This window comes from Anomaloglossus baeobatrachus, chromosome 1, assembly GCF_048569485.1.
Source record: "Anomaloglossus baeobatrachus isolate aAnoBae1 chromosome 1, aAnoBae1.hap1, whole genome shotgun sequence".
Lineage (NCBI taxonomy): Eukaryota > Metazoa > Chordata > Amphibia > Anura > Aromobatidae > Anomaloglossus > Anomaloglossus baeobatrachus.
Genome location: NC_134353.1, coordinates 523,847,701 through 523,873,283, shown reverse-complemented (window position 1 = coordinate 523,873,283; position 25,583 = coordinate 523,847,701). Strand labels below are relative to the sequence as shown.

The 25,583-nt window shown below is 47.5% G+C and overlaps 1 protein-coding gene across 3 annotated transcripts in view; it reads left to right on the top strand.

Moving 5' to 3' along the window:
- The window catches only part of LPAR1 (lysophosphatidic acid receptor 1), a 258,209-nt gene that overhangs the window by 173,913 nt on the left and 58,713 nt on the right, over nt 1–25,583 (top strand). For all 3 annotated transcript variants that reach the window (XM_075316192.1, XM_075316188.1, XM_075316189.1), the window contains one exon: nt 5,026–5,150. In XM_075316192.1, coding sequence (XP_075172307.1) covers nt 5,097–5,150 — 54 coding nt within the window. In that variant the 5' untranslated portion in view covers nt 5,026–5,096. The remainder of the gene's footprint in view (nt 1–5,025; nt 5,151–25,583) is intronic.

The following is a 25,583-nucleotide window of genomic DNA, read 5'->3' as shown; positions in this document are numbered from 1 at the left end:
GATGGAACGTTGCCTGGCACGTTTTTTGGTGCGGCGAAAAAAGCGCATCGCGCTGATGGGGCGTGATTTACAATGCAAGCCTATGGACGCCGGATGCGGTGTCCTGCGGCAAAAAACGCATCCGGACGCCGGATGCGTTTTTTTGCACTGTGCATGCTTAGTATCAAGCTGCATCCGTCAAGAAACGGACGGGCCGCATGGAAAAACTTATGCAACGGATCCGGTTTTTTCGCCGCATCCGTTGCATAGGTTTTTGGGCCGGATTGTGCCGCTCAGCACAAACCGGATGTGTGAAAGCAGCCGAAGTCATCAATATCAGATTGGTGGGGGTCCAACACATGACACTCTCACCTATAGGCCCCAGTGGTGGCCAGATTTACACATATGGAAAAGAGCCACGCTGCAGAGATCATTTCCACATGTGGTGGCCACTGACAGTTACTTCGGACCAGCTCTTATTCTCTTGAAACGTCATTACTATCTTGTGACCGGGCAACCCCTTTATAGAAATACATAGAATTGTCCAGTGATGGATGCCTCAGTGAAAATTGGAATGAAATTGGACATGTGTTTTTTTAAGAGGCCCATAGATACTCGATATTTATTGGCAGATGGCTCTGATCAGCCAAATTCTTTAGTTCTTCCCTGGTTTCGCACCTAATTAGTAACACATGATGCTCCTGATGAAACAACTGTCACTCCAAAATGTGTGGTTTCTGATTGGGAGATCAAGAATCCATTTAAAGGGAATTTGTGTGCAGGTTTGTGCTATTTAGGCTAGGTTCGCACACTGCGTCTTTTTGACGCTGCGTTTTTGTGCGTTTTTGGCCGCTAAAAGCGCACCTGCGTCGAAAAAACGCATCAAAAAACGCATGCGTTTTTGCCGCGATTTGGTGCGTTTTTGGCTGCCTTTTGCTGCGTTTTTGATCTCTGCGTTTTGCTGCGTTTTTCCAATGCATTGCATGGGGGGAAAACGCAGAAAAACGCAGGAAAGAACTGACATGTCCATTTTTTTTTTTTTAACTCAAAAACGCAGGTAAAAAAAACAGATGTGTGCGGACAGCAACAATGAAAACTCATAGACTTTGCTGGGGAAGCAAAGTCCTGCGGTTTTGAGGCCAAAAACGCACCCGAAAAGCGCGCAAAAACGCCGCTAAAAACGCACTGTGCGCACATAGCCTTAGTCTGAGAGCAGCATGAGGTAGGAATAGAGAGCCTGATTGCAGTGATGTGTAACTTACTAGGCTGTGTGCTGTACTTTCAAGACTATGCAAATTTTACCCCAATCCATTCTTTATTATAGTAAAAGATAAAATCACCCACAAAAATACAAAAAACACATAGTAGTACAGTTATTAAAATGTAATGAACAGACTATGAAAACAATGCCATTATAGTCATACAGGGTGGCCTATAAAGCGATACTCACCCTATACATTTCCCTATCTATCGAGTGAAAGTACACCATAAGGTAAAAGGGTGCCCTGCTCCGCGGTGGCTCACCCTAAAGGACCCTCACCTTTTCCTCCCGTCCTAACAGCCTGATCGCCGTATAACTAAAACAGCATTGCTTTCGTAGTCTGTTCATTACATTTTAATAACTGTAATAGTATTTGTTTTTTGTATTTTTTTGGTTGATTTTATCTTTTACTATAATAAAGAATTGATTGGGGTAAAATTTATGTATAAAGAAAAGAAAAACTCCAGCTTACCATATAGCTCTGTGCAACAGGACTAGGCATGCTCGTGATCCTTCAGAAGGCCAAGGGTTGGATCCAGCATCAAAAAATCCATAGTTAAAAATTCAGCTTTATTGAAAATATATATAAAAATATACAGAAAGCGTATATATTTTTAGCAGAGGGATGGGGCAAAGTGCATGAAACACCTTACGCGTTTCGGACGGTGAATTTAAAAGAAGACCTATGACTAAGGACTGCTTTTAAATTCACCGTCCGAAACGCGTAAGGTGTTTCATGCACTTTGCCCCATCCCTCTGCTAAAAATATATATGCTTTCTGTATATTTTTATATATATTTTTAATAAACCTGAATTTTTAACTGGATTTTTTGATGCTGGATCCAACCCTCCTTTGACTACGTAAAATGTATGTAGTCGTTAATAATTAGGATACCCTTGGGTATCATTACTGTTTTGGTGCTTTACTTTTAATACAATCAGTGCTTTTCTTCACCAGGAGATTATCACTGCCTGACTATGTCTCATGTATAAATCAGACCAGCTGTTGTGTAACCCCGCTCCCTCTGCTGATTGTCAGCTTGTTCACAATATTTAGTGTATATAGTAAGCAGCCAATCAGTGTTGTGGGTTATACACAGCTCAGCATTCTGACCACTGCTAAAACTGCAGCAGAAAAAACATGGATTCTATCAAAACTACACCACTCAGTCCAGTAAGTGAGACATCACTAGAATCAGGCTCTCTGCCCCCACACCATGCTGCTCTGATTCCATAGCAAACCCTTTAGGTTTACCCACTATTTGATGCACAATCCCTTGACTGTCAGGTCTCTCCCTTATCACACATTCACATGGGGAGTGACTTGTCAGTCTAGGAGAGTATGGCGTGGATAAGCCTCTTGGACTAGGCATTGTAGTGAAACATACATGGCTGTTGTAATGAACTCGGTCTCATGGTGCCTGTGATGAAACTAATTAAGTCATGAAACTAATTAAACCTAGAGTGAAAATGGCTATGTGATAGGATGAAGCATCAGAAGGATTTTTCTCAGCATCAAACTTCAGGAGCTCCTCATATTTGCTCCTGAAGATTGAGAGGTCTGAGCTGCCTGGTGTCCAATGCTGCTAGCAGAAGCAGGGGAACGGAACCTTCAGAGCTGCGCTCATCACAGAGGAGACAGGCTGGTAGACTGCATAGGTGGCTGGTTACCTAGGCAATGAGCATTCAACTATAAACTTAAAAATCCCTTCTTTCTTGTAAACCAAAATTATTTTTAATTACAATTGCATTTCAAACTTGCTTCTTTTTACAAACATTTTGCAATTTTCACTATTTATCATATTGGGACATCCCCTTCGAATGTCCAGAATAGACAACACCAGTCTGTATACCCCATGGGATGTATAGAGGATAAAGGCAAGTAGAGAGCCATGGAAACCAGTGTGTACCGCTGTGTGAGACTATGCGTGGTGGCAAGTAGAGAGCCATGGAAACAAGTGTGTACCGCGGTGTGAGACTATGCACGGTGGCAAGTAGAGAGCCATGGAAACAGGTGCGTACCGCTGTGTGAGACTATGCGTGGTGACAAGTAGAGAGCCATGGAAACAAGTGTGTACCGCGGTGTGAGACTATGCACGGTGGCAAGTAGAGAGCCATGGAAACAGGTGCGTACCGCTGTGTGAGACTATGCACGGTGGCAAGTAGAGAGCCATGGAAACAGGTGCGTACCGCTGTGTGAGACTATGCGTGGTGACAAGTAGAGAGCCATGGAAACAAGTGTGTACCGCGGTGTGAGACTATGCACGGTGGCAAGTAGAGAGCCATGGAAACCAGTGTGTACCGCTGTGTGAGACTATGCGTGGTGACAAGTAGAGAGCCATGGAAACAAGTGTGTACCGCTGTGTGAGACTATGCGTGGTGGCAAATAGAAAGCCATGGAAACAAGTGTGTACCGCTGTGTGAGACTATGCGTGGTGGCAAGTAGAGAGTCATGGAAACAAGTGTGTACCGCTGTGTGAGACTATGCACGGTGGCAAGTAGAGAGTCATGGAAACAAGTGTGTACCGCTGTGTGAGACTATGCACGGTGGCAAGTAGAGAGCCATGGAACCAAGTGTGTACCGCTGTGTGAGACTGTGCGGTGGCAAGTAGAGAGCCATGGAAACAAGTGTGTACCGCTGTGTGAGACTATGCGTGGTGGCAAGTAGAGAGCCATGGAAACCAGTGTGTACCGCTGTGTGAGGCTATGCGTGGTGGCAAGTAGAGAGCCTTGGAAACAAGTGTGTACCGCTGTGTGAGACTATGCGTGGTGGCAAGTAGAGAGCCATGGAAACCAGTGTGTACCGCTGTGTGAGGCTATGCGTGGTGGCAAGTAGAGAGCCTTGGAAACAAGTGTGTACCGCTGTGTGAGACTATGCGTGGTGGCAAATAGAAAGCCATGGAAACAAGTGTGTACCGCTGTGTGAGGCTATGCGTGGTGGCAAGTAGAGAGCCATGGAAACCAGTGTGTACCGCTGTGTGAGGCTATGCGTGGTGGCAAGTAGAGAGCCTTGGAAACAAGTGTGTACCGCTGTGTGAGACTATGCGTGGTGCCAAGTAGAGAGCCATGGAAACAAGTGTGTACCGCTGTGTGAGGCTATGCGTGGTGGCAAGTAGAGAGTCATGGAAACAAGTGTGTACCGCTGTGTGAGACTATGCGTGGTGCCAAGTAGAGAGTCATGGAAACAAGTGTGTACCGCTGTGTGAGACTGTGCGGTGGCAAGTAGAAAGCCATGGAAACAAGTGCGTACCGCTGTGTGAGACTATGCACGATGGCGAGTAGAGAGTCATGGAAACCAGTGTGTACTGCTGTGTGAGACTATGCGTGGTGCCAAGTAGAGAGTCATGGAAACAAGTGTGTACCGCTGTGTGAGACTGTGCGGTGGCAAGTAGAAAGCCATGGAAACAAGTGCGTACCGCTGTGTGAGACTATGCACGGTGGCGAGTAGAGAGCCATGGAAACCAGTGTGTACTGCTGTGTGAGACTATGCGCGGCCGTGCATTACATAGGCCCATAAATTCCCCCAGTGGTAACAGCTGATGGCCAGGGATCAGCTGGTCACCCAGACTGTGTTCAGAGAACTGGCTGTCAGGCTGCAGCCGCCCGTGGAGACTGACAGCTGTTTTCTTTTCAATGTTTGATATTCTTTTAACAAATTTTACACCTCAATACCTGTCAGCTTTGTGGAAAGACGTTTTTCCTGTTTAGCACAGTGACATTACTGCCCCAAGTACAGCTAATTGTGGTTTAGTGACTAACTATTTATATTTGTGTTTTTTCTCCAGTTTCCTGCGAGAATGGCTGAGATTTGACCTAATTTGACTGACAGCGTGTGATCAGACCCATCTGCGGCCCCATGATGGCGACACTTTCTGAATTTGTTACTGAGCCGATTGGCATGATGTCTCAGGTAACTTCTTCTAGTCATTCAGAGTTCCATGTCTTGCCTAATCACTGTACCCTCTTGTCTGTTTTCAAAGAGGCTTACGTGTTAGAAAGGCTTCCAAAATAAACGTGTAGGGGGTTAGCACAGCTGATACAGTGCCATTTTATTGCCAGCTCCATGGAAAACTGCTTTCTCTTCCAGATTTCCGACTCGCCAGGCTCCAGACTCTGACTTCCATCACTTTGATGTTCTAGCTCTAGCCCAATAGAATGGGCATTTACTATACTTACAGTAGCTGCACACATTAGCTGGGTACTTCATCAGCAGTTTCCTGGGATTGGGAAATGTATTAGTGTCTTACCATAGATCAGGGGTGGGGAACCTTTTTTCTGTCGGGGGCCATTTGGAAATTTCTACCAACCTTCGGGGGCCGCACAAAATTATCAATGTTTAAATGACCCTGCTATATTGGGTGAAGCAATTAATTAACTGGGGGCATGGGGCTGGGGGCACAGACACCACACGCGGGGCTGGGGGCACAGACACCACACGCGGGGCTGGGGGCACAGACACCACACGCGGGGCTGGGGGCACAGACACCACACGCGGGGCTGGGGGCACAGACACCACACGCGGGGCTGGGGGCACAGACACCACACGCGGGGCTGGGGGCACAGACACCACACGCGGGGCTGGGGGCACAGACACCACACGCGGGGCTGGGGGCACAGACACCACACGCGGGGCTGGGGGCACAGACACCACACGCGGGGCTGGGGGCACAGACACCACACGCGGGGCTGGGGGCACAGACACCACACGCGGGGCTGGGGGCACAGACACCACACGCGGGGCTGGGGGCACAGACACCACACGCGGGGCTGGGGGCACAGACACCACACGCGGGGCTGGGGGCACAGACACCACACGCGGGGCTGGGGGCACAGACACCACACGCGGGGCTGGGGGCACAGACACCACACGCGGGGCTGGGGGCACAGACACCACACGCGGGGCTGGGGGCACAGACACCACACGCGGGGCTGGGGGCACAGACACCACACGCGGGGCTGGGGGCACAGACACCACACGCGGGGCTGGGGGCACAGACACCACACGCGGGGCTGGGGGCACAGACACCACACGCGGGGCTGGGGGCACAGACACCACACGCGGGGCTGGGGGCACAGACACCACACGCGGGGCTGGGGGCACAGACACCACACGCGGGGCTGGGGGCACAGACACCACACGCGGGGCTGGGGGCACAGACACCACACGCGGGGCTGGGGGCACAGACACCACACGCGGGGCTGGGGGCACAGACACCACACGCGGGGCTGGGGGCACAGACACCACACGCGGGGCTGGGGGCACAGACACCACACGCGGGGCTGGGGGCACAGACACCACACGCGGGGCTGGGGGCACAGACACCACACGCGGGGCTGGGGGCACAGACACCACACGCGGGGCTGGGGGCACAGACACCACACGCGGGGCTGGGGGCACAGACACCACACGCGGGGCTGGGGGCACAGACACCACACGCGGGGCTGGGGGCACAGACACCACACGCGGGGCTGGGGGCACAGACACCACACGCGGGGCTGGGGGCACAGACACCACACGCGGGGCTGGGGGCACAGACACCACACGCGGGGCTGGGGGCACAGACACCACACGCGGGGCTGGGGGCACAGACACCACACGCGGGGCTGGGGGCACAGACACCACACGCGGGGCTGGGGGCACAGACACCACACGCGGGGCTGGGGGCACAGACACCACACGCGGGGCTGGGGGCACAGACACCACACGCGGGGCTGGGGGCACAGACACCACACGCGGGGCTGGGGGCACAGACACCACACGCGGGGCTGGGGGCACAGACACCACACGCGGGGCTGGGGGCACAGACACCACACGCGGGGCTGGGGGCACAGACACCACACGCGGGGCTGGGGGCACAGACACCACACGCGGGGCTGGGGGCACAGACACCACACGCGGGGCTGGGGGCACAGACACCACACGCGGGGCTGGGGGCACAGACACCACACGCGGGGCTGGGGGCACAGACACCACACGCGGGGCTGGGGGCACAGACACCACACGCGGGGCTGGGGGCACAGACACCACACGCGGGGCTGGGGGCACAGACACCACACGCGGGGCTGGGGGCACAGACACCACACGCGGGGCTGGGGGCACAGACACCACACGCGGGGCTGGGGGCACAGACACCACACGCGGGGCTGGGGGCACAGACACCACACGCGGGGCTGGGGGCACAGACACCACACGCGGGGCTGGGGGCACAGACACCACACGCGGGGCTGGGGGCACAGACACCACACGCGGGGCTGGGGGCACAGACACCACACGCGGGGCTGGGGGCACAGACACCACACGCGGGGCTGGGGGCACAGACACCACACGCGGGGCTGGGGGCACAGACACCACACGCGGGGCTGCACACAGGACTGGGGGGGGCTGCACACAGGACTGGGGGGGGCTGCACACAGGACTGGGGGGGGCTGCACACAGGACTGGGGGGGGCTGCACACAGGACTGGGGGGGCTGCACACAGGACTGGGGGGGCTGCACACAGGACTGGGGGGGCTGCACACAGGACTGGAGGGGGTGCACACAGGACTGGGGGGGGTGCACACAGGACTGGGGGGGTGCACACAGGACTGGGTGATGGGCTGCACATAGGATTGTGTGGGGGTGCACACAGGACTGGGGGAGGGGTGCACACAGGATTGGGGGGGTGCAAACAGGACTGGGGGAGGGGTGCACACAGGATTGGGGGGGTGCAAACAGGACTACTGGGTGATGGGCTGCACACAGGACTGGGGGAGGGGTGCACACACGACATTGGGGGCCACACTGCGCTGAGAGTTTCATGCAACTCTGGGGGTGAGGGTTTACAGAACTGGTGTGAGGAGGCACAAAGCATTGGGCAGGGCACATAGCAGCAGAGGGTCGGCGCTGGACTCACAGCAGCATTGCACTCACATCACTGGAGTGCAGGAGCCGGACACTGCATCAGAAGGAGAAGGCAGGCACTGATCTCCGGAGGGCAGGGGGCGGACACACAAGGCTGGAAGCTGAGGCTGCTGTAGACCCGGCCACAATTGGCACTGGCCGACGGGAGAACACATTGCAGCACAAACAGCAATGTGTGGATTTAAAGGGCCGGCGGCAGCAAACTGCGGTGACAGCACCAGCACTGCCTCCCCCGGGAATCTGCCCGGGGGCCACATAAAAGGTCATGGCGGGCCGCATGCGGCCCGCGGGCCGGAGGTTCCCCACCCCTGCCATAGATAATCATTTTTTCCTAAAGTCACTCAGATGAGTAGATTAAGAGGGTATCTACTTTACCTATCTAGTCAGATATGGATAGTTTATAGTGAAGAAGGGGTTCTCAAATTATGGAGTCTCCTATAGCTAAATTCATGAATTGTATGTAGTTCTGAAGTAATGGTGCAGTTAGACATGTTGATTTTAGTCCATTAAAGAGCAACAGTTGACTACGTACCAATCACTTGGTATTCACTTACGTTGTTTACACATCCCAACGAAGAGAGGTATAGAATGATCACTAAAGGCCCCGTCACACACAACGAGATCGCTAACAAGATCGCTGCTGAGTCACGGTTTCTGTGATGCAGCAACAATCTCGGCAGCGATCTCGTTGTGTGACACCTACCAGCGATCAGGCCCCTGCTGTGAGATCTCTAGTCGTTGCTGAATGGTTCGGACCATTTCTTCAAAGGCGATGTCCAGCTGGGCAGGACGCATCGCTGTGTTTGACACTGTGTGACAGGGTCCCAGTGACCGCCAAGATCGTTATACAAGGTCGCTACTGCGACCTTTATCGTCACTTCGTCGTTGGTAAGGTCTGACTGTGTGACATCTCCCCTCCCAGCGACTTACCAGCGACTTACCAGCGATCCTTATCAGGTCGTATAGTTGTCAGGATCGCTGGTAAGTTGTTGTGTGTGACTGGGCCTTAAGGGTCCATTTACATGGACCGACGGATAGCACTAAACGACTGCCGAGTGGTAAATAATTACCGATTGGTAGTCGTTTAATAGCCTGCTTACAAAGGCAGACTGTGATAAACAATGCCCACTGAATCTGTAATATATTGTTCAGTGCACCTAGACTGCTATTGTTCTTAGCAGGATAATGCACTTACCGCAGGGATGTCAAACTCAAATTCACAGAGTCAAAATTTAAAGTTTAGACAAAGTCCCCACAGAGTGCTCCATAGAGAATAATGGGCCCACAAAGTCCTCCATTCATATTAATGGACCCCAGATAGTCTTCCATACAGAATAATTGGTCCCACGTTGTCCTCCATACAGAATAATTTGATCCATATAGTCCTCCATAGAGAATAATGGGCCCTACATTGCTCTCCATACAGAATAGTTGGCCCCCTATAGCCCTCTATATAGTATAATGGCCCCCATATAGACCCCTAGGCATAACAAGCCCCACATAGGCGGCACGGTGGCTCAGTGGTTAGCACTGCAGTCTTGCAGCGCTGAGGTCATGGGTTCAATTCCCACCAAGGCCACCATCTGCAAGGAGTTTGTATGTTCTCCCTGTGTTTGCGTGGGTTTCCTCCGGGTACTCCGGTTTCCTCCCACACTCCAAAGACATACAGATTGGGAATTTAGCTTGTGAGCCCCAATGGGGACAGTGTTCCCAATGTATGTAAAGCGCTATGGAATTAATAGCGCTATATAAATGAATAAATTATTATTATAGCCCTCCATACAGAATAATGTGCCCCACATAGCCCACTATATAGAATAATTTTCCCCACATAGCCCTCCATACAGATTAATTGGCCCCACATAGCCCTCCATACAGAATAATTGGCCCCACATAGCCCTCCATACAGAATAATTGGCCCCACATAGCCCTCCATACAGAATAATTGGCCCCACATAGCCCTCCATACAGAATAATTGGCCCCACATAGTCCTCCATACAGAATAATATGCCCCACATAGCCCTCCATACAGAATAATATGCCCCACATAGACCTCCATACAGAATAATGGGCCCCACATAGCCCTCCATACAGAATAATGGACCCCACATAGCCCTCCATCCAGAATAATGGACCCCACATAGCCCTCCATACAGAATAATGGGCCCCACATAGCCCTCCATACAGAATAATTGGCCCCACATAGCCCCCCATACAGAATAATGGGCCCCACATAGCCCTCCATACAGATATAGGGTTAAGAGTATTCTGAAGCCGTGCGAATGCCACACTGAGAGCCCTGCTGCCTGGAGGAATTTCTCTTTATTCCTCCCAGCAGACTCTGAGAGTCAAGGAGGCGCAGTTTCAGTCATTGCTCAGTACATAGTGAGTAGTGGCTGTAACCCCGTCACTGACTGACAGTTGGCTCTGCATTGCATCAGTACAGAGTCTGCTGTCAGTAAGTGCCAGCCGTTCCCCCTATGACTGAAAGCCGGAGCTGCCAAGAGGAATAAAGATCATTTCCTCCAGGCAGTGGGGCTCTCAGTGCGGCAGATGCACGCATCAGAACGCCATTGACCTGCAGATTAACCCCATATCTGCAGGTTAATAGCATTTTTGTTACATGGCGGATTCCCTGTAATGACCCTCTGAATCTTCAAAGGGGACCAAACGCAAAAAGAATGCTGTAAAATTTACCATGAATGGATGAATAACTATTTAGAATATTTGGCTTGCTAAAATACAAGTGTAATTGACTATGAGCTGACATTTCTAGGTGATGAAATTATATTAAATATATAATATTTATTTATATAGCACTGTTAATTCCACAGCACTTTACATACAATGGTAACACTGTCCCCATTGGGGCTCACAATCTAGGTTCCCTATCTGTATATCTTTGGAGTATGGAAGGACACTGGAGTACCAGAAGAAACCCATACAAACTCCTTGCAGATGGTGGCCTTGGTGGGATTTGAACCAGGACTCCAGCGCTGCAAGACTGCAGTGCTAACCACTGAGCCACCGAGACTCCTTTCTATTAGTAGTACGTGTATATGCAGTAAGTTGTTGCAGACACAGACTATCTAGGCTGGACCATATATAACAATTCCACCCCCCCCATTCACCTTTTGTGCCTCCCATATTTCCTCAGACTGTAAGCTTACGAGCAGGGCCCTCACTCCTCCTGGTATCTTAATTTTTGTTTTTTTTGTATTGTCTCAAATTATCTGTACATATCCCCTCTGAATTGTAAAGCGCTGCGGAATATGTTGGCGCTATAGAAATAAAACTTTATCATTATTATCATAATATAGAATCCGTTTGCTGACCGGCCCTAATGGAGACTGCCAGGGCTTTGCATTTCTCTGCTCTGGAGTTAGGTCACCGTCTCACTAAACAACGTACCAGCGATTCCAACCACGATATGACCTGGTCAGGATCGATGGTGCGTCGCTACATGGTCGCTGGTGAGCTGTCAATCAGGCAGATCTCACCAGCGACTAGTGACCAGCCAGCAGCAACTCGTGGAAACGATGCTGCACTTGGTAACCAAGGTAAATATCGGGTAACTAAGCAAAATGCTTTGCTTGGTTACCCGATATTTACCCTGCTTACCAGTGCACACCGCTTAGCGCTGGCTCCCTGCACTCTTAGCCAGGGTACACATCAGATTACTAAGCAAAGCGCTTAGCTTAGTTACCCGATGTGTACTCTTGGCTACGTTTGCAGGGAGCCAGCACTGGCAGCCTGAGAGCGGCGTACGCTAGTAACCAAGGTAAATATCGGCTAACCAAGCAAAGCGCTTCGCTTGGTTACCCTATGTGTACATTGATTACCAGCGTCCGCAGCTGCCAGACGCCGTCTCCCTGCTCCCTGCACATTCAGATCATTGCTCTCTCGCTGTCAAACACAGCGATGTGTGCTTCACAGCGGGAGGGCAACGTCCAAAAAATGAACCAGCACTGTGTGTAACGAGCAGCGATTTCACAGCAAGGGCCAGATCGCTGCTCAGTGTCACACACAGCGAGATTGCTAATGAGGTCACTGCTGCGTCACAAAAACCGTGACTCAGCAGCGATCTCGATAGCGATCCCACTATGTGAGAAGTACCCCTAAAGCTGGGTTCACACTAAGCGACAGCGACGTCGCTGTTACGTCACCATTTTCTGTGACGTAACAGCGACCTTGTAAGTTGCTGTTATGATCGCTGCTTAGCTGTCAAACACAGCGACACAGCAGCGATCATAACGTCGCTATGCTACATGTGCAGAGAGCAGGGAGCCGCGCTTAGCGCTGGCTCCTTGCTCTCCTAGGTACAGTACACATCGGGTTAATTAACCCGATGTGTACTGCAGCTACATGTCACAGTGCAGAGAGCAGGGAGCCGCGCACACTGCTTAGCGCTGGCTCCTTGCTCTCCTTGCTACAGTATACATCGGGTTAATTACCCGATGTGTACTGCAGCCACATGTGCACTGAGCAGGAGCCGGCACTGGCAGCAAGGGCGGAGGCTGGTAACGAAGGTAAATATCGGGTAACCAGGGAAAGGTCTTCCCTTGGTTACCCGATGTTTACGCTGGTTACAGCTTACCGCAGCTGCCAGACACCGGCTCCTGCTCCTGCTCCCTGCTCGCTTCATTTCGTCGCTCTCTCGCTGTCACACACAGCGATGTGTGTGTCACAGCGGGAGAGTGACGACCAAAAAATGAAGCTGGACATTCAGCAACGACCGGCGACCTTACAGCAGGGGCCAGGTCGTTGCTGGATGTCGCACAAAGCGACAGCGACGGGACGTCGCTGCAACGTCACAGAAAATGGTGACGTAGCAGCGACGTCGTTGTCGCTGTGTGTGACACCAGCTTAAGAACTACCCTTCCATTAAATTGATCCCACTGATAAGATAAGTAGGGCATTGCTCATTGGGATGAAAGTGCTGCAGCTAGTACTGTTTTGCCTGTTTGTATACCTTGAGGCCCTGATTCATCGTTTGTGGGGGGTTTTAAGTCCCTTTCCTTTTTTAACTTGGGGCATTAGTTGCTGTTTTTGGCGTTAAATTAATTCGAAAAGAAAAAAATGGGCTTTCTTCCTGTCTTGAACTGTTTTCACGACTTTTGTTGCCAAAAATTGCAGATTGGCACCAAAAGTCACAAAAATATGCCAAATTTTGTCATACTTAAGCCATAGGGGACTGGAGCGAAGTTTACGCCAAACTTTGCAACTTTTTCAAGAGTTGCATTTGATGAATCGGGCAAAAACATCTGGAATTACCAGACTCTGCCCAGAAAGTGGAAAATAAATACAGAGAAACACATATAACATAGACGTAAAAAGGGAGCAAATAGAATAACAGAAAACAAACCAAAAGTGAGAAAAACACAGGGCATGGACAGTACCCTAATTTTATGGACTGTCCTGGAATTTCTGGATGGTTGTCAACCCAGATGGGGGGGCTCCTGATAGATGTTTGTTGGGGGAGAGAAGGATCCAAGCTGTCTGCTTTTGGACTGCCAATACTTTTGTCCTTCTAAAGAGAGAAGCCGCCAGACATCAATCAGCTGAACCATTGGTTGTCAAAGTGTAGGGGGGCTTAGCGCCACAGCTTGAGCAATACACTACCAATATTTCGCCATAATGTTTTAGTGTGCATCAGGGCTCTGTGCTTACACAAAAACGTTTGCTCTTTATTCATATAACTGACTCCATTCTATAAAAATCTTGCATGTATCATAAATGGCAAACAATACAAAATATCGTCATATCTGGTCAGTTATTAAAGTGTTCACTTAGTTACTAGTAGGAAATCTTAAATATTTAAAACTAATTATATTAGGTAGCTGCTTTGTATGCCATTCCTCTGTTCTTCATATAGGACATAGGTATATAACAATATTCTGAATCCCGGATTAGTTTAGGAACTGCCCAAAATAGCATGACCTTTTCTTTAGCTAAATCTAGAATGAAATTTGCTTTTCCTAATGAAGTAGCATTGCAAGAAGAAAAACACAGTACCTGTTACTAGTGATGAGCGAGCACTACCATGCTCAGGTGATCGGTACTCGTAATGATTAGTGATGAGTAAGCACTACCATGTTTGGGTTCTCTGTACTTGTAATGGATAGTGATGAGTGAGCACTACCGTGCTCGGTACTCGTAATGGATAGTGATGAGTAAGCACTACCATGTTTGGGTTCTCTGTACTTGTAATGGATAGTGATGGGCGAGCACTACCTTGCTTGGGTACTCGGTACTCGTAATGTTTAGAAATGAGTGGGCACTACCATACTCAGTACTCGTAATGGTTAGTGATGAGCGATCACTACCATACTCGGGTGCTCGGTATTCGTAATAGTTAGTGATGGGCGAGCACTATCATGCTTGGGTTCTCTGTACCCATAACGAGCAGTCGGACTCTCGGACGGGCTCAACTAGTATACCAAGCATAATGGAAGTCAATGGGGGATGTGAGCAAGATTCCCATTACACTCTGTACATGAGTCGAGCCTATCGGAACACCCAACAGCTCGTCACAAGTATTGAGCTCCTGAGCCTGGTAATGCTGGCTCATCACTACCTGTGGCATTGACCCATCTTAGTTGCACGTAATCCCTCATGGGTTAAAAAAAAAAAATTCCAATATTTGTATACAGCTTGTAAAGCTGCAGCATAGAGAGCCACTCAGCCATTAAGTGTACAATATGACCCTTGACTTTAGCTGGGCCTTTTATTTTGTAAATTGGCCACCCATGATCTGCGTGCCTCATTTAGTCAGGGTAAACAAACTAATGTCACATTGCCTCACTAGAGCACAGCTGTTCCAGTGAAGGTTGTCCTAACGTGCTAGTGTTGTGTCACTGCATAGGTGACATTACAGGATTATAGTTTTCATAGAACAAACTATATTACTATAATATGCGGACATACTAGCCAGTAGTGAAAACTGACAAACTTTCCCGAGGCCAAAATTGTACTTCATAGTTGTACTACTATGTGACTCCATCTCTGGGATACAGTCCAAATTTCCCTGGGTAAAATAATACAAAATGCTGGTCATGGGTATTTACATTTGAGACTATTGTGTGCACTGTACAATTTTTATTGTTAAAGGGAAAAAACGGTGATTTTTATTTCCCCCCCCCTAGTCGCTGATCACATGAGTTATGCTATCTCAAGACTATAGGTTCATTTATCCTGCATGATTGACATTAATGAGTGTCCCTTGATAATCATGCAGTCTAAACGCTCGTTTATTGGGTGTAATGATCTTTTGGTTTGCCCAAAAGATCGTTATTCTTGGCAGCACACCGTTTTGTGTATACAGGACTAGTGCACCAGAGTACAATGGCAGCCTTAGCGCACTAGCCGATCTATTAGAGATCAAGTGCACCTCTGAAGCGGGTCGTGTGTAAATAGGCTACTAAAAGAGTGTCAAGTATCTGATTGGCAACAATTTAGTGCTGCAAATCGGCTAATCTTTATGGACCGTTAATCCCTGTAAGCGCTAGGGTCACACAACCATATTTTTTCCATCAGAGAAAAATGGTCCAAGTGTGTTCTGTTTTTTTTCACACACCCATAGACTTGAATGGCCGAATGCTATCCGATTCACTGAGGCAAATCCTACATGCTGCGATTCTTTTCCTTGGAGACTTCAAAGAAAAAAATTGGCCATGTGCACTGCCTCATTGAATAGCATTGGTCCAAGTGTGATCCGATATTTTGACGGATCGCACTCGGCCCAAAAATACGATCATCTTCAGAAGTCCTTAGACATTGCTTAACTAGCACTGCCCTAATTTTCTTCTATTTTGGGAAGACTTCAATTATAAAAGATAGATCAAAATAGGCCGTGGAAAGCTTTATAGACTGGAGCTTTAAAACAAACGCAGTTAGCCCTGTACATAAAATCTAGACCGGAGTAAATGGTATCCTGTTATTATCTGGATAAGAGGTCCTCAGTCTTTCTGAGCTTGAGAGCCACATTCAGCTCTAAGAGAGGGTTGTGAGCCATATTTAGCTCCCACCTCCTCAGATAGTGACACTTAAAGCCCCCATTACCTTTATAACAGCCAGTGCTTTTTCACAAAAATCACACTGAGGCAATATACCAAGATCCAGGTGTTCCAACCTTACCCCCATCCAGATTTGCTCTTCAGTGTGGACCTACTTACAAAAGTCACCAGATGTAGACTTTCTCTTCATAGTTGTTTGCTAAACCTGGTGCTAATACACGAAGCCGGCAGACAGCCACAAGCCACACATCACAGGCCTGCGAGCCACATGCGGCTCCTGAGCCACAGCTTGGGGATCCCCCAATCTAGAAGATTCACAGCCCATTTCTGGAATTTTCCACTGCTTTGTATTGAATAAAAAATAAATTTATATAGATTGTATATGTATATGTATATATATATATATATATATATATATATATATATATATATATATATATATATATATATATATATATATATATATATATATATATATATATATATATATATATATATAATTAATGATAAAGAGATACTAGGTCAACAAATAAGAGAAGGGGAAGCTGGGAGTGGTCTTAACTAGAGTTGAGCGGATCGGTCAGAATCCGTTGAGCGGATTGGTCAAAATCCGTTGAGCGGATCCGGAATCCGCGGCCATGTAAATGAATGGAGAGAGAGAGAGAGAAAATAAAAAACCACACACACACAAACAAAAAAAAAAAACACAAAATAACAAATCCGGATTGTGCACCCCGAATCTCGGGTACTGGTCGGACTCGGATCGGGCACTCAAACCGTACGGATCTGGGTCCGCTCAACACTAGTCTTAACGTTTTTTTGGGTTTCTTCAAATTTTTCCTAAGAGCTTACAATCTCTGAAATTAATTACTTTTATCATCTGACCCCGTTTCCACATCAATGCGTCTTCTTTCCAGCTTTGTCTTCTGGAGTGATGTGATGGCCATTGTTTTTAGCACAGCACATACACAATATGTGATTTATTGAATTGTGTAAAGGAGTACAAGGCTCTTATGTTCCATTCTTGTATTTAATGCCTTCCTATGTTGATGACAGTGCTTGCTTCAGACTAAACAAAAGCCCTTGAATCACTTCTGGTGACTGGATATTGTGTCATATATTCTAGACTCTATAAGGGTGGGCTGACGTGAAACACTTCTGGTTTGTTGGTGGGCTCTATATGTATTTTCACCCCTCCTAACTCTTCAGTGAAGTGCACTTTCTTGTTTGACCCATTGAGTGACAGCCATCTTTTTTTCCTGGTGTATTTGCTGAAGATTTGACTTAAATCATAGCAGAAATTGATGCCAAAAATTCAGTTTCAATCTAAATAGGAAATCTGATCCAATGTGTACAGAAGGAGATTGGTCTCGGTCTACAAACTGTTGTCGGCTCCTATTTATTAGGTTATAGGAAAGGTCAGTTGTGTGGTGGTACTTGCAGTATATACACTGTACATACTGGTATTGGTACTCGAGCACAGTCTTGCCCAGTTCCGGATGGCTTGACCTGAAGTGCTGCCTGTAAGATAATTACAAAGTTCATATTTAGTTCAGTAGCATCCGGCTCATTATGAACCTTTAATGTTTTCAGTGTATAGGTCAGCACTCCTTACTGTCATATAGCCTTTTAACTCCCGTGTGAAGCTTTCTTGTATAGTTCAACCATTATGAGCGCGACGCCATTATTTTTCTGCTACAGCAAGAATAACCACGTCATGCAAGAGAGCCAATATTAAAAGGGAAGGGAAATGCTTCTTGTGTCTCTTACGCTCTGTGATCAACAAGAAGCTGATTATTTTGTGTCTTACAAGTTGTGCCAACCATTAAGCTATAGCAGACATTTGTCTGTTCTGGATGATGTGACGCCTAAGGTCCTCCTACATATTAGATAGAAGTTGGCCAAACAGTCTTTTGGGACAGCTATCTCCCCCCAACTCTCTCATACACATGAATACTGTCCTCGGCTAGTGCTTCTGTGTTTTCTTAAAGAGCCACTGTCTAAAGGGTACTTTACATGCTGCGACATTGCTAGCGATTGCTAGCGATGTCGTGCGCGATAGCACCTGCCCCCGTCGTACGTGCGACATTTGGTGATCGCTGCCGTAGTGAAAATTATCGCTACGGCAGCGTCACATGCACATACCTGGTCAGCAACGTCGCTGTGACCGCCGAACAATCCCTCCTTCAAGGGGGGGTGCATTCGACGTCACTAAGCGGCCGCCCAATAGCAGAGGAGGGGCAGAGATGAGCGGTCGGAACATGCCGCCCACCTCCTTCCTTCCGCATTGCCGGTGGACGCAGGTAAGGAGATGTTTGTCGTTCCTGCGGTGTCACACGTAGCGATGTGTGGTGCCGCAGGATCGACAAACAACATCGTATTTGCAGCAGCAACAGTATTAAGGAAAGGAGCGTTGTGTCAACGATCACTGGTTTTGGACGATTTTGCGATTGTTGATCGTCGCTCCTTGGTGTCACACGCTGCGATGTCGCTAACGGCGCCGGATGTGCGTCACTAATGACGTGACCCCCGATGATATATCGGTACCGATATCGCAGCGTGTAAAGTACCCTTAACTCCTATGACATATGACAACACCTTACCTTTTAAGGAAAACTAAAAGATGAGACGCTGAAATTCTCCAGACTAGATTATTCTCTCCCAGAAATTATCAGGTGGACCCCCATACACATTACGTTCTCACCCAATCCGATATCAGCCAGTTTTGTCAACTTCAGTCTGTGTTTTGGGGGTCTTTTACTTGTAGTTAAAATTTATGGATGGTGGTCTGGGGTACACACTTTTCTAAATACAAAACTGGAACTTTTTAAAGTATTCTCCCTAGTAATCAGCTAACTGGAAAAGCTAATTGATCCCATCAATTATGGTACGATTTTGTTCAGATGATTTATGCTAGTTAGGCTTTACTCGTATGTCTAGTAATTCTTTCCAATTTTGGATCAAGTTGGGATCTTAAAAATGGAAATAATATATTCCAATACAGGACCAGTTCATTTGAATGGCAATGGAAATGTCAAAAATTGTCTCCAATTTGCCTTCTTTCAAGCTGCTAATCATTTTACTAGATACATTAAACACATGGCCCCGATTCATCAATACTGGCATAGTTCACGCCTCATAATAATTCAGGCGCGACCTATAAGTGATGTGAGTCTTTGTGTGTGGCTCGCCACAAATCTTACTCCAGTCAGGGACTCTAGTAAAGAGCTGTGGCATGAGTTGCACCACTTCTTATCATGTACTTAGATGAGCAGGCGTCACCATGCCCCGGTCTGCCATTATTCTGCCCCAGTCTCTGCCGATTTTAGCAGAACTAGGCAAAACTGGCATGAATCAACCAAAGGTTGCTACTATTTTGTACAACCTCATGTTGCTCAAAAAAATGTTACTTTTCAAAGTGTTTTAAGCCAGATTTGTGGGGTAAGCAATTTAATGAATTGAGCCATTGTGTGCAAAACCTTTTTTCTTCAGCAAAAAAGAAAAGCAGATATCAACTGGATACGCTTCTTTAGGGCTAGGACACACTGCTAGTAAAATGGCTCGAGTGGAATGCGATAAGTCACATTCCACTTGGATCCATGTTACTCTATGGGCCGAGAAAACAGTCACAGCAAGCTGCTGGTGGAGTCCGATCCGTAATTACACTTGCACCCATACAAGTCTATGGGTATGAGGGAAACATGGCACTGCACTCGGATGACATCTGACATTCATGAGGATGAAATCTTCTCTTTATAGCACATTTCTTTTTTTGTCATCTCTTTATGATCCTTGGAGATCCCTGCAATTCACTTTGGGATGTGATCTGCAGCCTACCTTATTCATTTGATAGGAGCAATGATGCAGTATCCAAGCACAGTGAACAGCTGAGGCACCACTCTACAATGAAAAATGAAGGTGCGAGAGTTTGCAGGAACTCTTGTTCCTGAGTCTCGACGCTCATTTGTCGCCTGATTTGGATTGTGTATACTGTCATAAGCCTGATTTTATTGGCAACACCACATATGTAACAAAAACATTGTGCTTTATGGGGAAAGAGCGATCATACCAACTTTCACTCTGCTCCCATCAGTATTTGTTGGCCTCTGTAATCAGGCCAGTAAACAAGTGTCGATTGATTGAAGAATCAGTAAAAGACCAATATCAGCGCTCAGTGGTTAGCACTGCAGTCTTGCAGCGCTGGGGTCCTAGGTTCAAATCCCACCAAGGACACCATCTGCAAGGAGTTTGTATGTTCTCCCCGTGTTTGCGTGGGTTTCCTCCGGGTACTCCGGTTTCCTCCCACACTCCAAAAACATACAGATAGGGACTCTAGATTGTGAGCCCCAATGGGGACAGTATTGCAAATGTATGTAAAGCGCTGTGGAATTAATAGCGCTATATAAATGAATAAAATTATTATTATTATTATTATAACTGCACGGTTTGTATCCTTTTATATCAATCTGGTCTCTCCGGACAGAATCATAAAGTTATTTTCTAGGAGTTTATATTTAAATATTTTGAAATCTATTTCTTAATCTTTTTTCATCTCTTCCAAGGATGATTAGCCAAGAAAGTCATCTTTACTCGCAGTTTCACACTACTCATGGTTTACTCTACACAGACACTTTTGAAGTGTAGAGTCTTTGAGTAGTTCCAGGCTTGGTGTGAAAAAGACTCTTCTTTCTCCACAGGGGAGGTCATTATACCCCACTGGTTGCCTCCACTTTCACCCCCCTCCTATCTGTGCCTGTTAGATGTCCATAATTGTTTATTTACAAAGTTTTCATTGCTTACAGTGTCGTCATCACTCTTTGCTAACCCATCTGGTTTTGGAGTAAACCATAGTGTACGTGATAAGCTGAAAGCTGATCATCTGCAGCTTTGGTGTTTATATGTCCTTGTGTTGTTGTCTTTCTGTTTATAATATACACACTTTAAGCCGGTGATAGGCGTAATGGTCCTCATTAATTCGAGAAGAATGGAGATATCCAACACCAGTCGCCTCCTTTCCCTTCTTTGTCTTCTCCATTCTTGTAAAGCCCTCCATACATTTTTGATATTTGTAACAACTCCCACATACACAGGAAAGCTTGACTGAATGTAAGAAAGGGCCAAGGTCTGTCTTTTGTCTAGGGAAAACGTCGAAATTAAACAGGCCGGATCCTTCAATCCTTCTAACAGTATGCCACCTATACACTGTCTGGTGATATTAGCAGATTCAGCCTATTAATGAGTATTAGGGGGGGCTTACTTTACAGAGGGCATTGGTGCTTTAGTCTTTTGGTTCACCAGTTGTCAGAACCCGAAGGCTGCTTTACACGCAATGACATCGCTAACGCAATGTCGTTGGGGGTCACGGAATTTGTGACGCACATCCGTTATCGTTGGCGACGTCGTTGCGTGTGACACGTACGAGCGACCGCTAACTAGCAAAAATAGTCACCTTATCGTTGCTCGTTGACACGCTGTCCATTTCCCAAATATCGTTGCTGTTGCAGGACGCAGGTTGTTCCTCGTTCCTGTGGCAGCACACATCGCTACGTGTGACACCGCAGGAACGACGAACATCACCTTACCTGCGGCTGCCCGCAATGAGGAAGGAAGGAGGTGGGCGGGATGTTACGGCTGCTTATCGCCGCCCCTCTGCTTCGATTGGGCGGCCACTTAGTGACGTCGCTGTGACGCTGAATTAACCACCCCCTTAGAAAGAAGGCGGATCGCCAGTCACAGCGACGTCGCTAGACAGGTAAGTAGTGTGATGGGTCCGAGCGATGTTGTGCTCCACGGGCAGCGATTTGCCCATGACGCACAACCGATGGGGGCGTGAACGCACGCTAGCGATATCGATAGCGATATCGCTGCGTGTAAAGGGGCCTTGAGAGTTGGAACCCTAACAAACAAATATATGGGAAAAATACCATTTCTAGACAGGATCAAACAATGATCTAAAAGTTAAAATGTGACGTCAACACAAGAACAAATAGATTTCTCTTTCCTGGTGTGCAGTTGCATATTCTTCATATTCGCTTGTGAAGATCTCTGTGTAATTTTATACCTGTCCCTACAAAACAGCAGTGATTGCAAAGGCTCATGAGCTCCCATAGTAACATGCAGATGGTTTTGTAATTGAGCTTTCAGGGCCTCTCAAGCTCCGTCCTCCAGTGTTTAGAAAGAATCTATTACTAAGTCAACAGTTGATGGATACCACATGTATATTTATTAGTTGTGCATCGAAAGAAATCGTAGTCAGCTTTCAACTTCTTATTGTATGTTTTCAAAAATTAAACCCTTTTCTTAAAGTATGTAAAATAATGAATGAAAAAAGTGAATCAAAATCTAAACTAAAAAACATTGAGTAGTAGATATCAAGGAAAGTAGGAATGGAATATGTCTGTAGTACAAATCCCAAAGTATAATTGTATTAGGAAAAGAAATAGTCACAATATGACCCCTTATTTATAGGTTTAATATTTATTTTATTTTACTCACTTATTTCTTACATTATTAATTCCACAACACTTTTACAGATGTGATCATCAATGTCCCCATTGGGGCTTACAATCTAAATTCCCTATCGATATGTCTTTGGAGTGTGGGAGATAACTGGAGTACCTGGAGGAAACCCACGCAAACACGGGGAGAACACACAAACTCCTTGCAGATGTTGTCCTTCGTGGGATTTGAACCTAGGTCCATAGTACTGCAAGACTCCAGTGCTAACCACTGAGCCACCATGCTGCACTCAAACCAAACTGAATCAATGTGTCATCATGGAATAAGGTAGCCCCAGGGGTGTAACTACAGGGGTTGTAATCGCACTAAAGGCTGCTTTACACCAGGCAATCTATCGTGCGATAGATCGTCGGGGTCACGGTTTTTGTGACGCACATCCGGCATCGCTGGCGATGCCGGCCTGTGTGACACCTCCTAGCGACGCAGTATCGCTCACAAATCGTGAGTCGGGTACTGCTCGTTAGGTTCCATAATATCGGTTACTTTAGTTGACCATCGTTTCCGTGGTAGCACACGTCGCTCCGTGTGACACCACGGGAACGATGAGCAGCTCACCTGCCTCCCGCGGCCGCCGCCGTCTCTATGTGGAAGGAAGGAGGTGGGCGGGATGTTTACATCCTGCTCATCTCCGCCCCTCCGCTTCTATTGGCCGGCGGCCGTGTGATGTCGCTGTGACGCCGAACGTCCCTCCCACTCCAGGAAGTGGACGTTCGCCGCCCACAGCGAGGTCGCACGAGAGGTAAGTATGTGTGACGGGGGTTACTACCTTTGTGCGACACGGGCAGCGATTTGCCCGTGACGCAAAAAGGACGGGGGCGGGTACGATCGATTGTGAAATCGCACAATCGGTCGTACCGTGTAAAGCAGGCTTTAGGCTCTGGATCCTTGAGGGAATCTAAAGTCCCTTTGGCCTATATGAAAAGACCAATGCTATTGAAAACGTGTAATAATTAGGAGTGCCATTTTATATTGAGGCCCATGAGCTTCAAGTTACACCACTGGTGGTTAGCTCATGCCATTTCTTGGTGGAAAGTCCTTCATAACATGCAACCCTTCATACAGTGCACAAAACACACACAAATTATTGAACTACCTGCTTTCTTTTTTTTTTTTTCCCCCCTAGTAGCTGGCGATGAATTTCCTAACCCCAGCCCTCCTTACACTAGTTTATTTAGCTCTCATCCTACAGCATGTAGAAACCTTGCCAATCTTATTAAAAATAAGTCTTTTTTAATTGTGCTCTCTGGAACTCAGTCTGCGTGCAACAAACTCCTCTACATTCAAGATTTCTTCCTCTCCAATTCTCTTAACCTTCTAGGTCTTATAGAAACATGATTCTAGCAATGTGATCCTGTCTTGTATGGTGGTCTACAATTCTCACATACTCCCAGACCTGAGAATAGACCAGGTGGAGGTGTTGTTCTTCTCCTATCATCACAATGTGCTTTCCAGGTTATCCCCTAGGTCCCTTCACTTACGTTTGCTTCCTTTGACGTCCACACAATTAAACTTTTCAAACCATTCTCCATGAGTGTGCGAGTGGCTGTTGTATGTCGTACTCTGGGTTCCTCCCATCAGTTCCTGTGACATTCTATCTCTCATCATAGGGGACTTTAACATCCCCATTGATGTCCAGCTCTCCCCATTTGCCACTTAATTTCTTTCTCTAACCTCCCCTATCGGTCTTCTAAAGCTTACTAACGTTTCTACACATGAAGACTGGAATATGCTGGACCTGATCTTCTCCCGGCTCTACTCATTTCATGACTTTTCTTTTCTGTCAGGAACCGTCTTCACACCCAGGACACCCCCACTTATCACACATTCGGGCGATGAATGCCCAGCAACTTATGAACAATTTGCATTCATCCTTGGCTCGCATCTCCTCCTTCTCTTGTCCAGATTCATCATTGTCACATTTTAATAATACATTGAAGACTGCCCTGGATGAAGGTGTGGTGCACCAGCTACATGTAGAAAGACCCAACACAGACAGTTGCAACCCTGGCACACGCTGCAAAAATATTTCCTCCAGCACTGTTCAAGGTGTGCCGAGCATCTGTGGAGAAAATCGCTTTCAGCAGAAGACTTCATCCACTGTAAATTCATGCTCAAAACTTATAACTCTGCTCTTCAACTGGTCAAACAAATCTACTTTACCACTCTCATCACATCACCAGCCAGCAATCCAAAGTGACTCTTTGAAACCTTCCACTCCCTCTTGAGCCCTCAAGTACACACCCCAGTCACCAACCTTAGCTCTGACAATCTGGACATTTTTTTCTTACAAAAAAATCAACCACATCCATTCAGGACATTTTTGCACAATTTCTTCAGGGCCTGTACCCCCTTCCCTCCCGCACCTCAAACTCACTCTCAATCTTCGAACCTGTCACAGCAGAAGTAGTCACCAGGCTCCTTGTTTCTTCTCACTCTACAACCTGCGCTAATGACACTGTTCCCTCACATCTGTCAGTCTCTTTCCCCAGCTGTCAATACCTTACTAAAATATTCAACTTTTTTGCATGGTATCTTTTTCTCATCATTCAAACACGCTGTCATTACCTCTCTACTTAAAAAAAAAAATTCCTCGACCAGAACTGTGCTGTTAACTACAGACCAGTCTCTAATCTTCCCTTTATCTGTAAACTCCTGGAATGCTTGGTCCACTCTTGGCTAATCCACAACCTCTCAGATCACTGTCTTCTTGATCCTTCACAATCCGGTTTTAGCTCTTTACACTCTACTGAAACCGCCATTACTAAAGGTGGTGTCACACACAGCGACGACGACAACGACGTTGCTGCTACGTCACCATTTTCTGTGACGTTGCAGCGACATCCCGTCGCTGTCGCTGTGTGTGACATCCAGCAACGAGCTGGCCCCTGCTGTGAGGTCGTTGCTCAT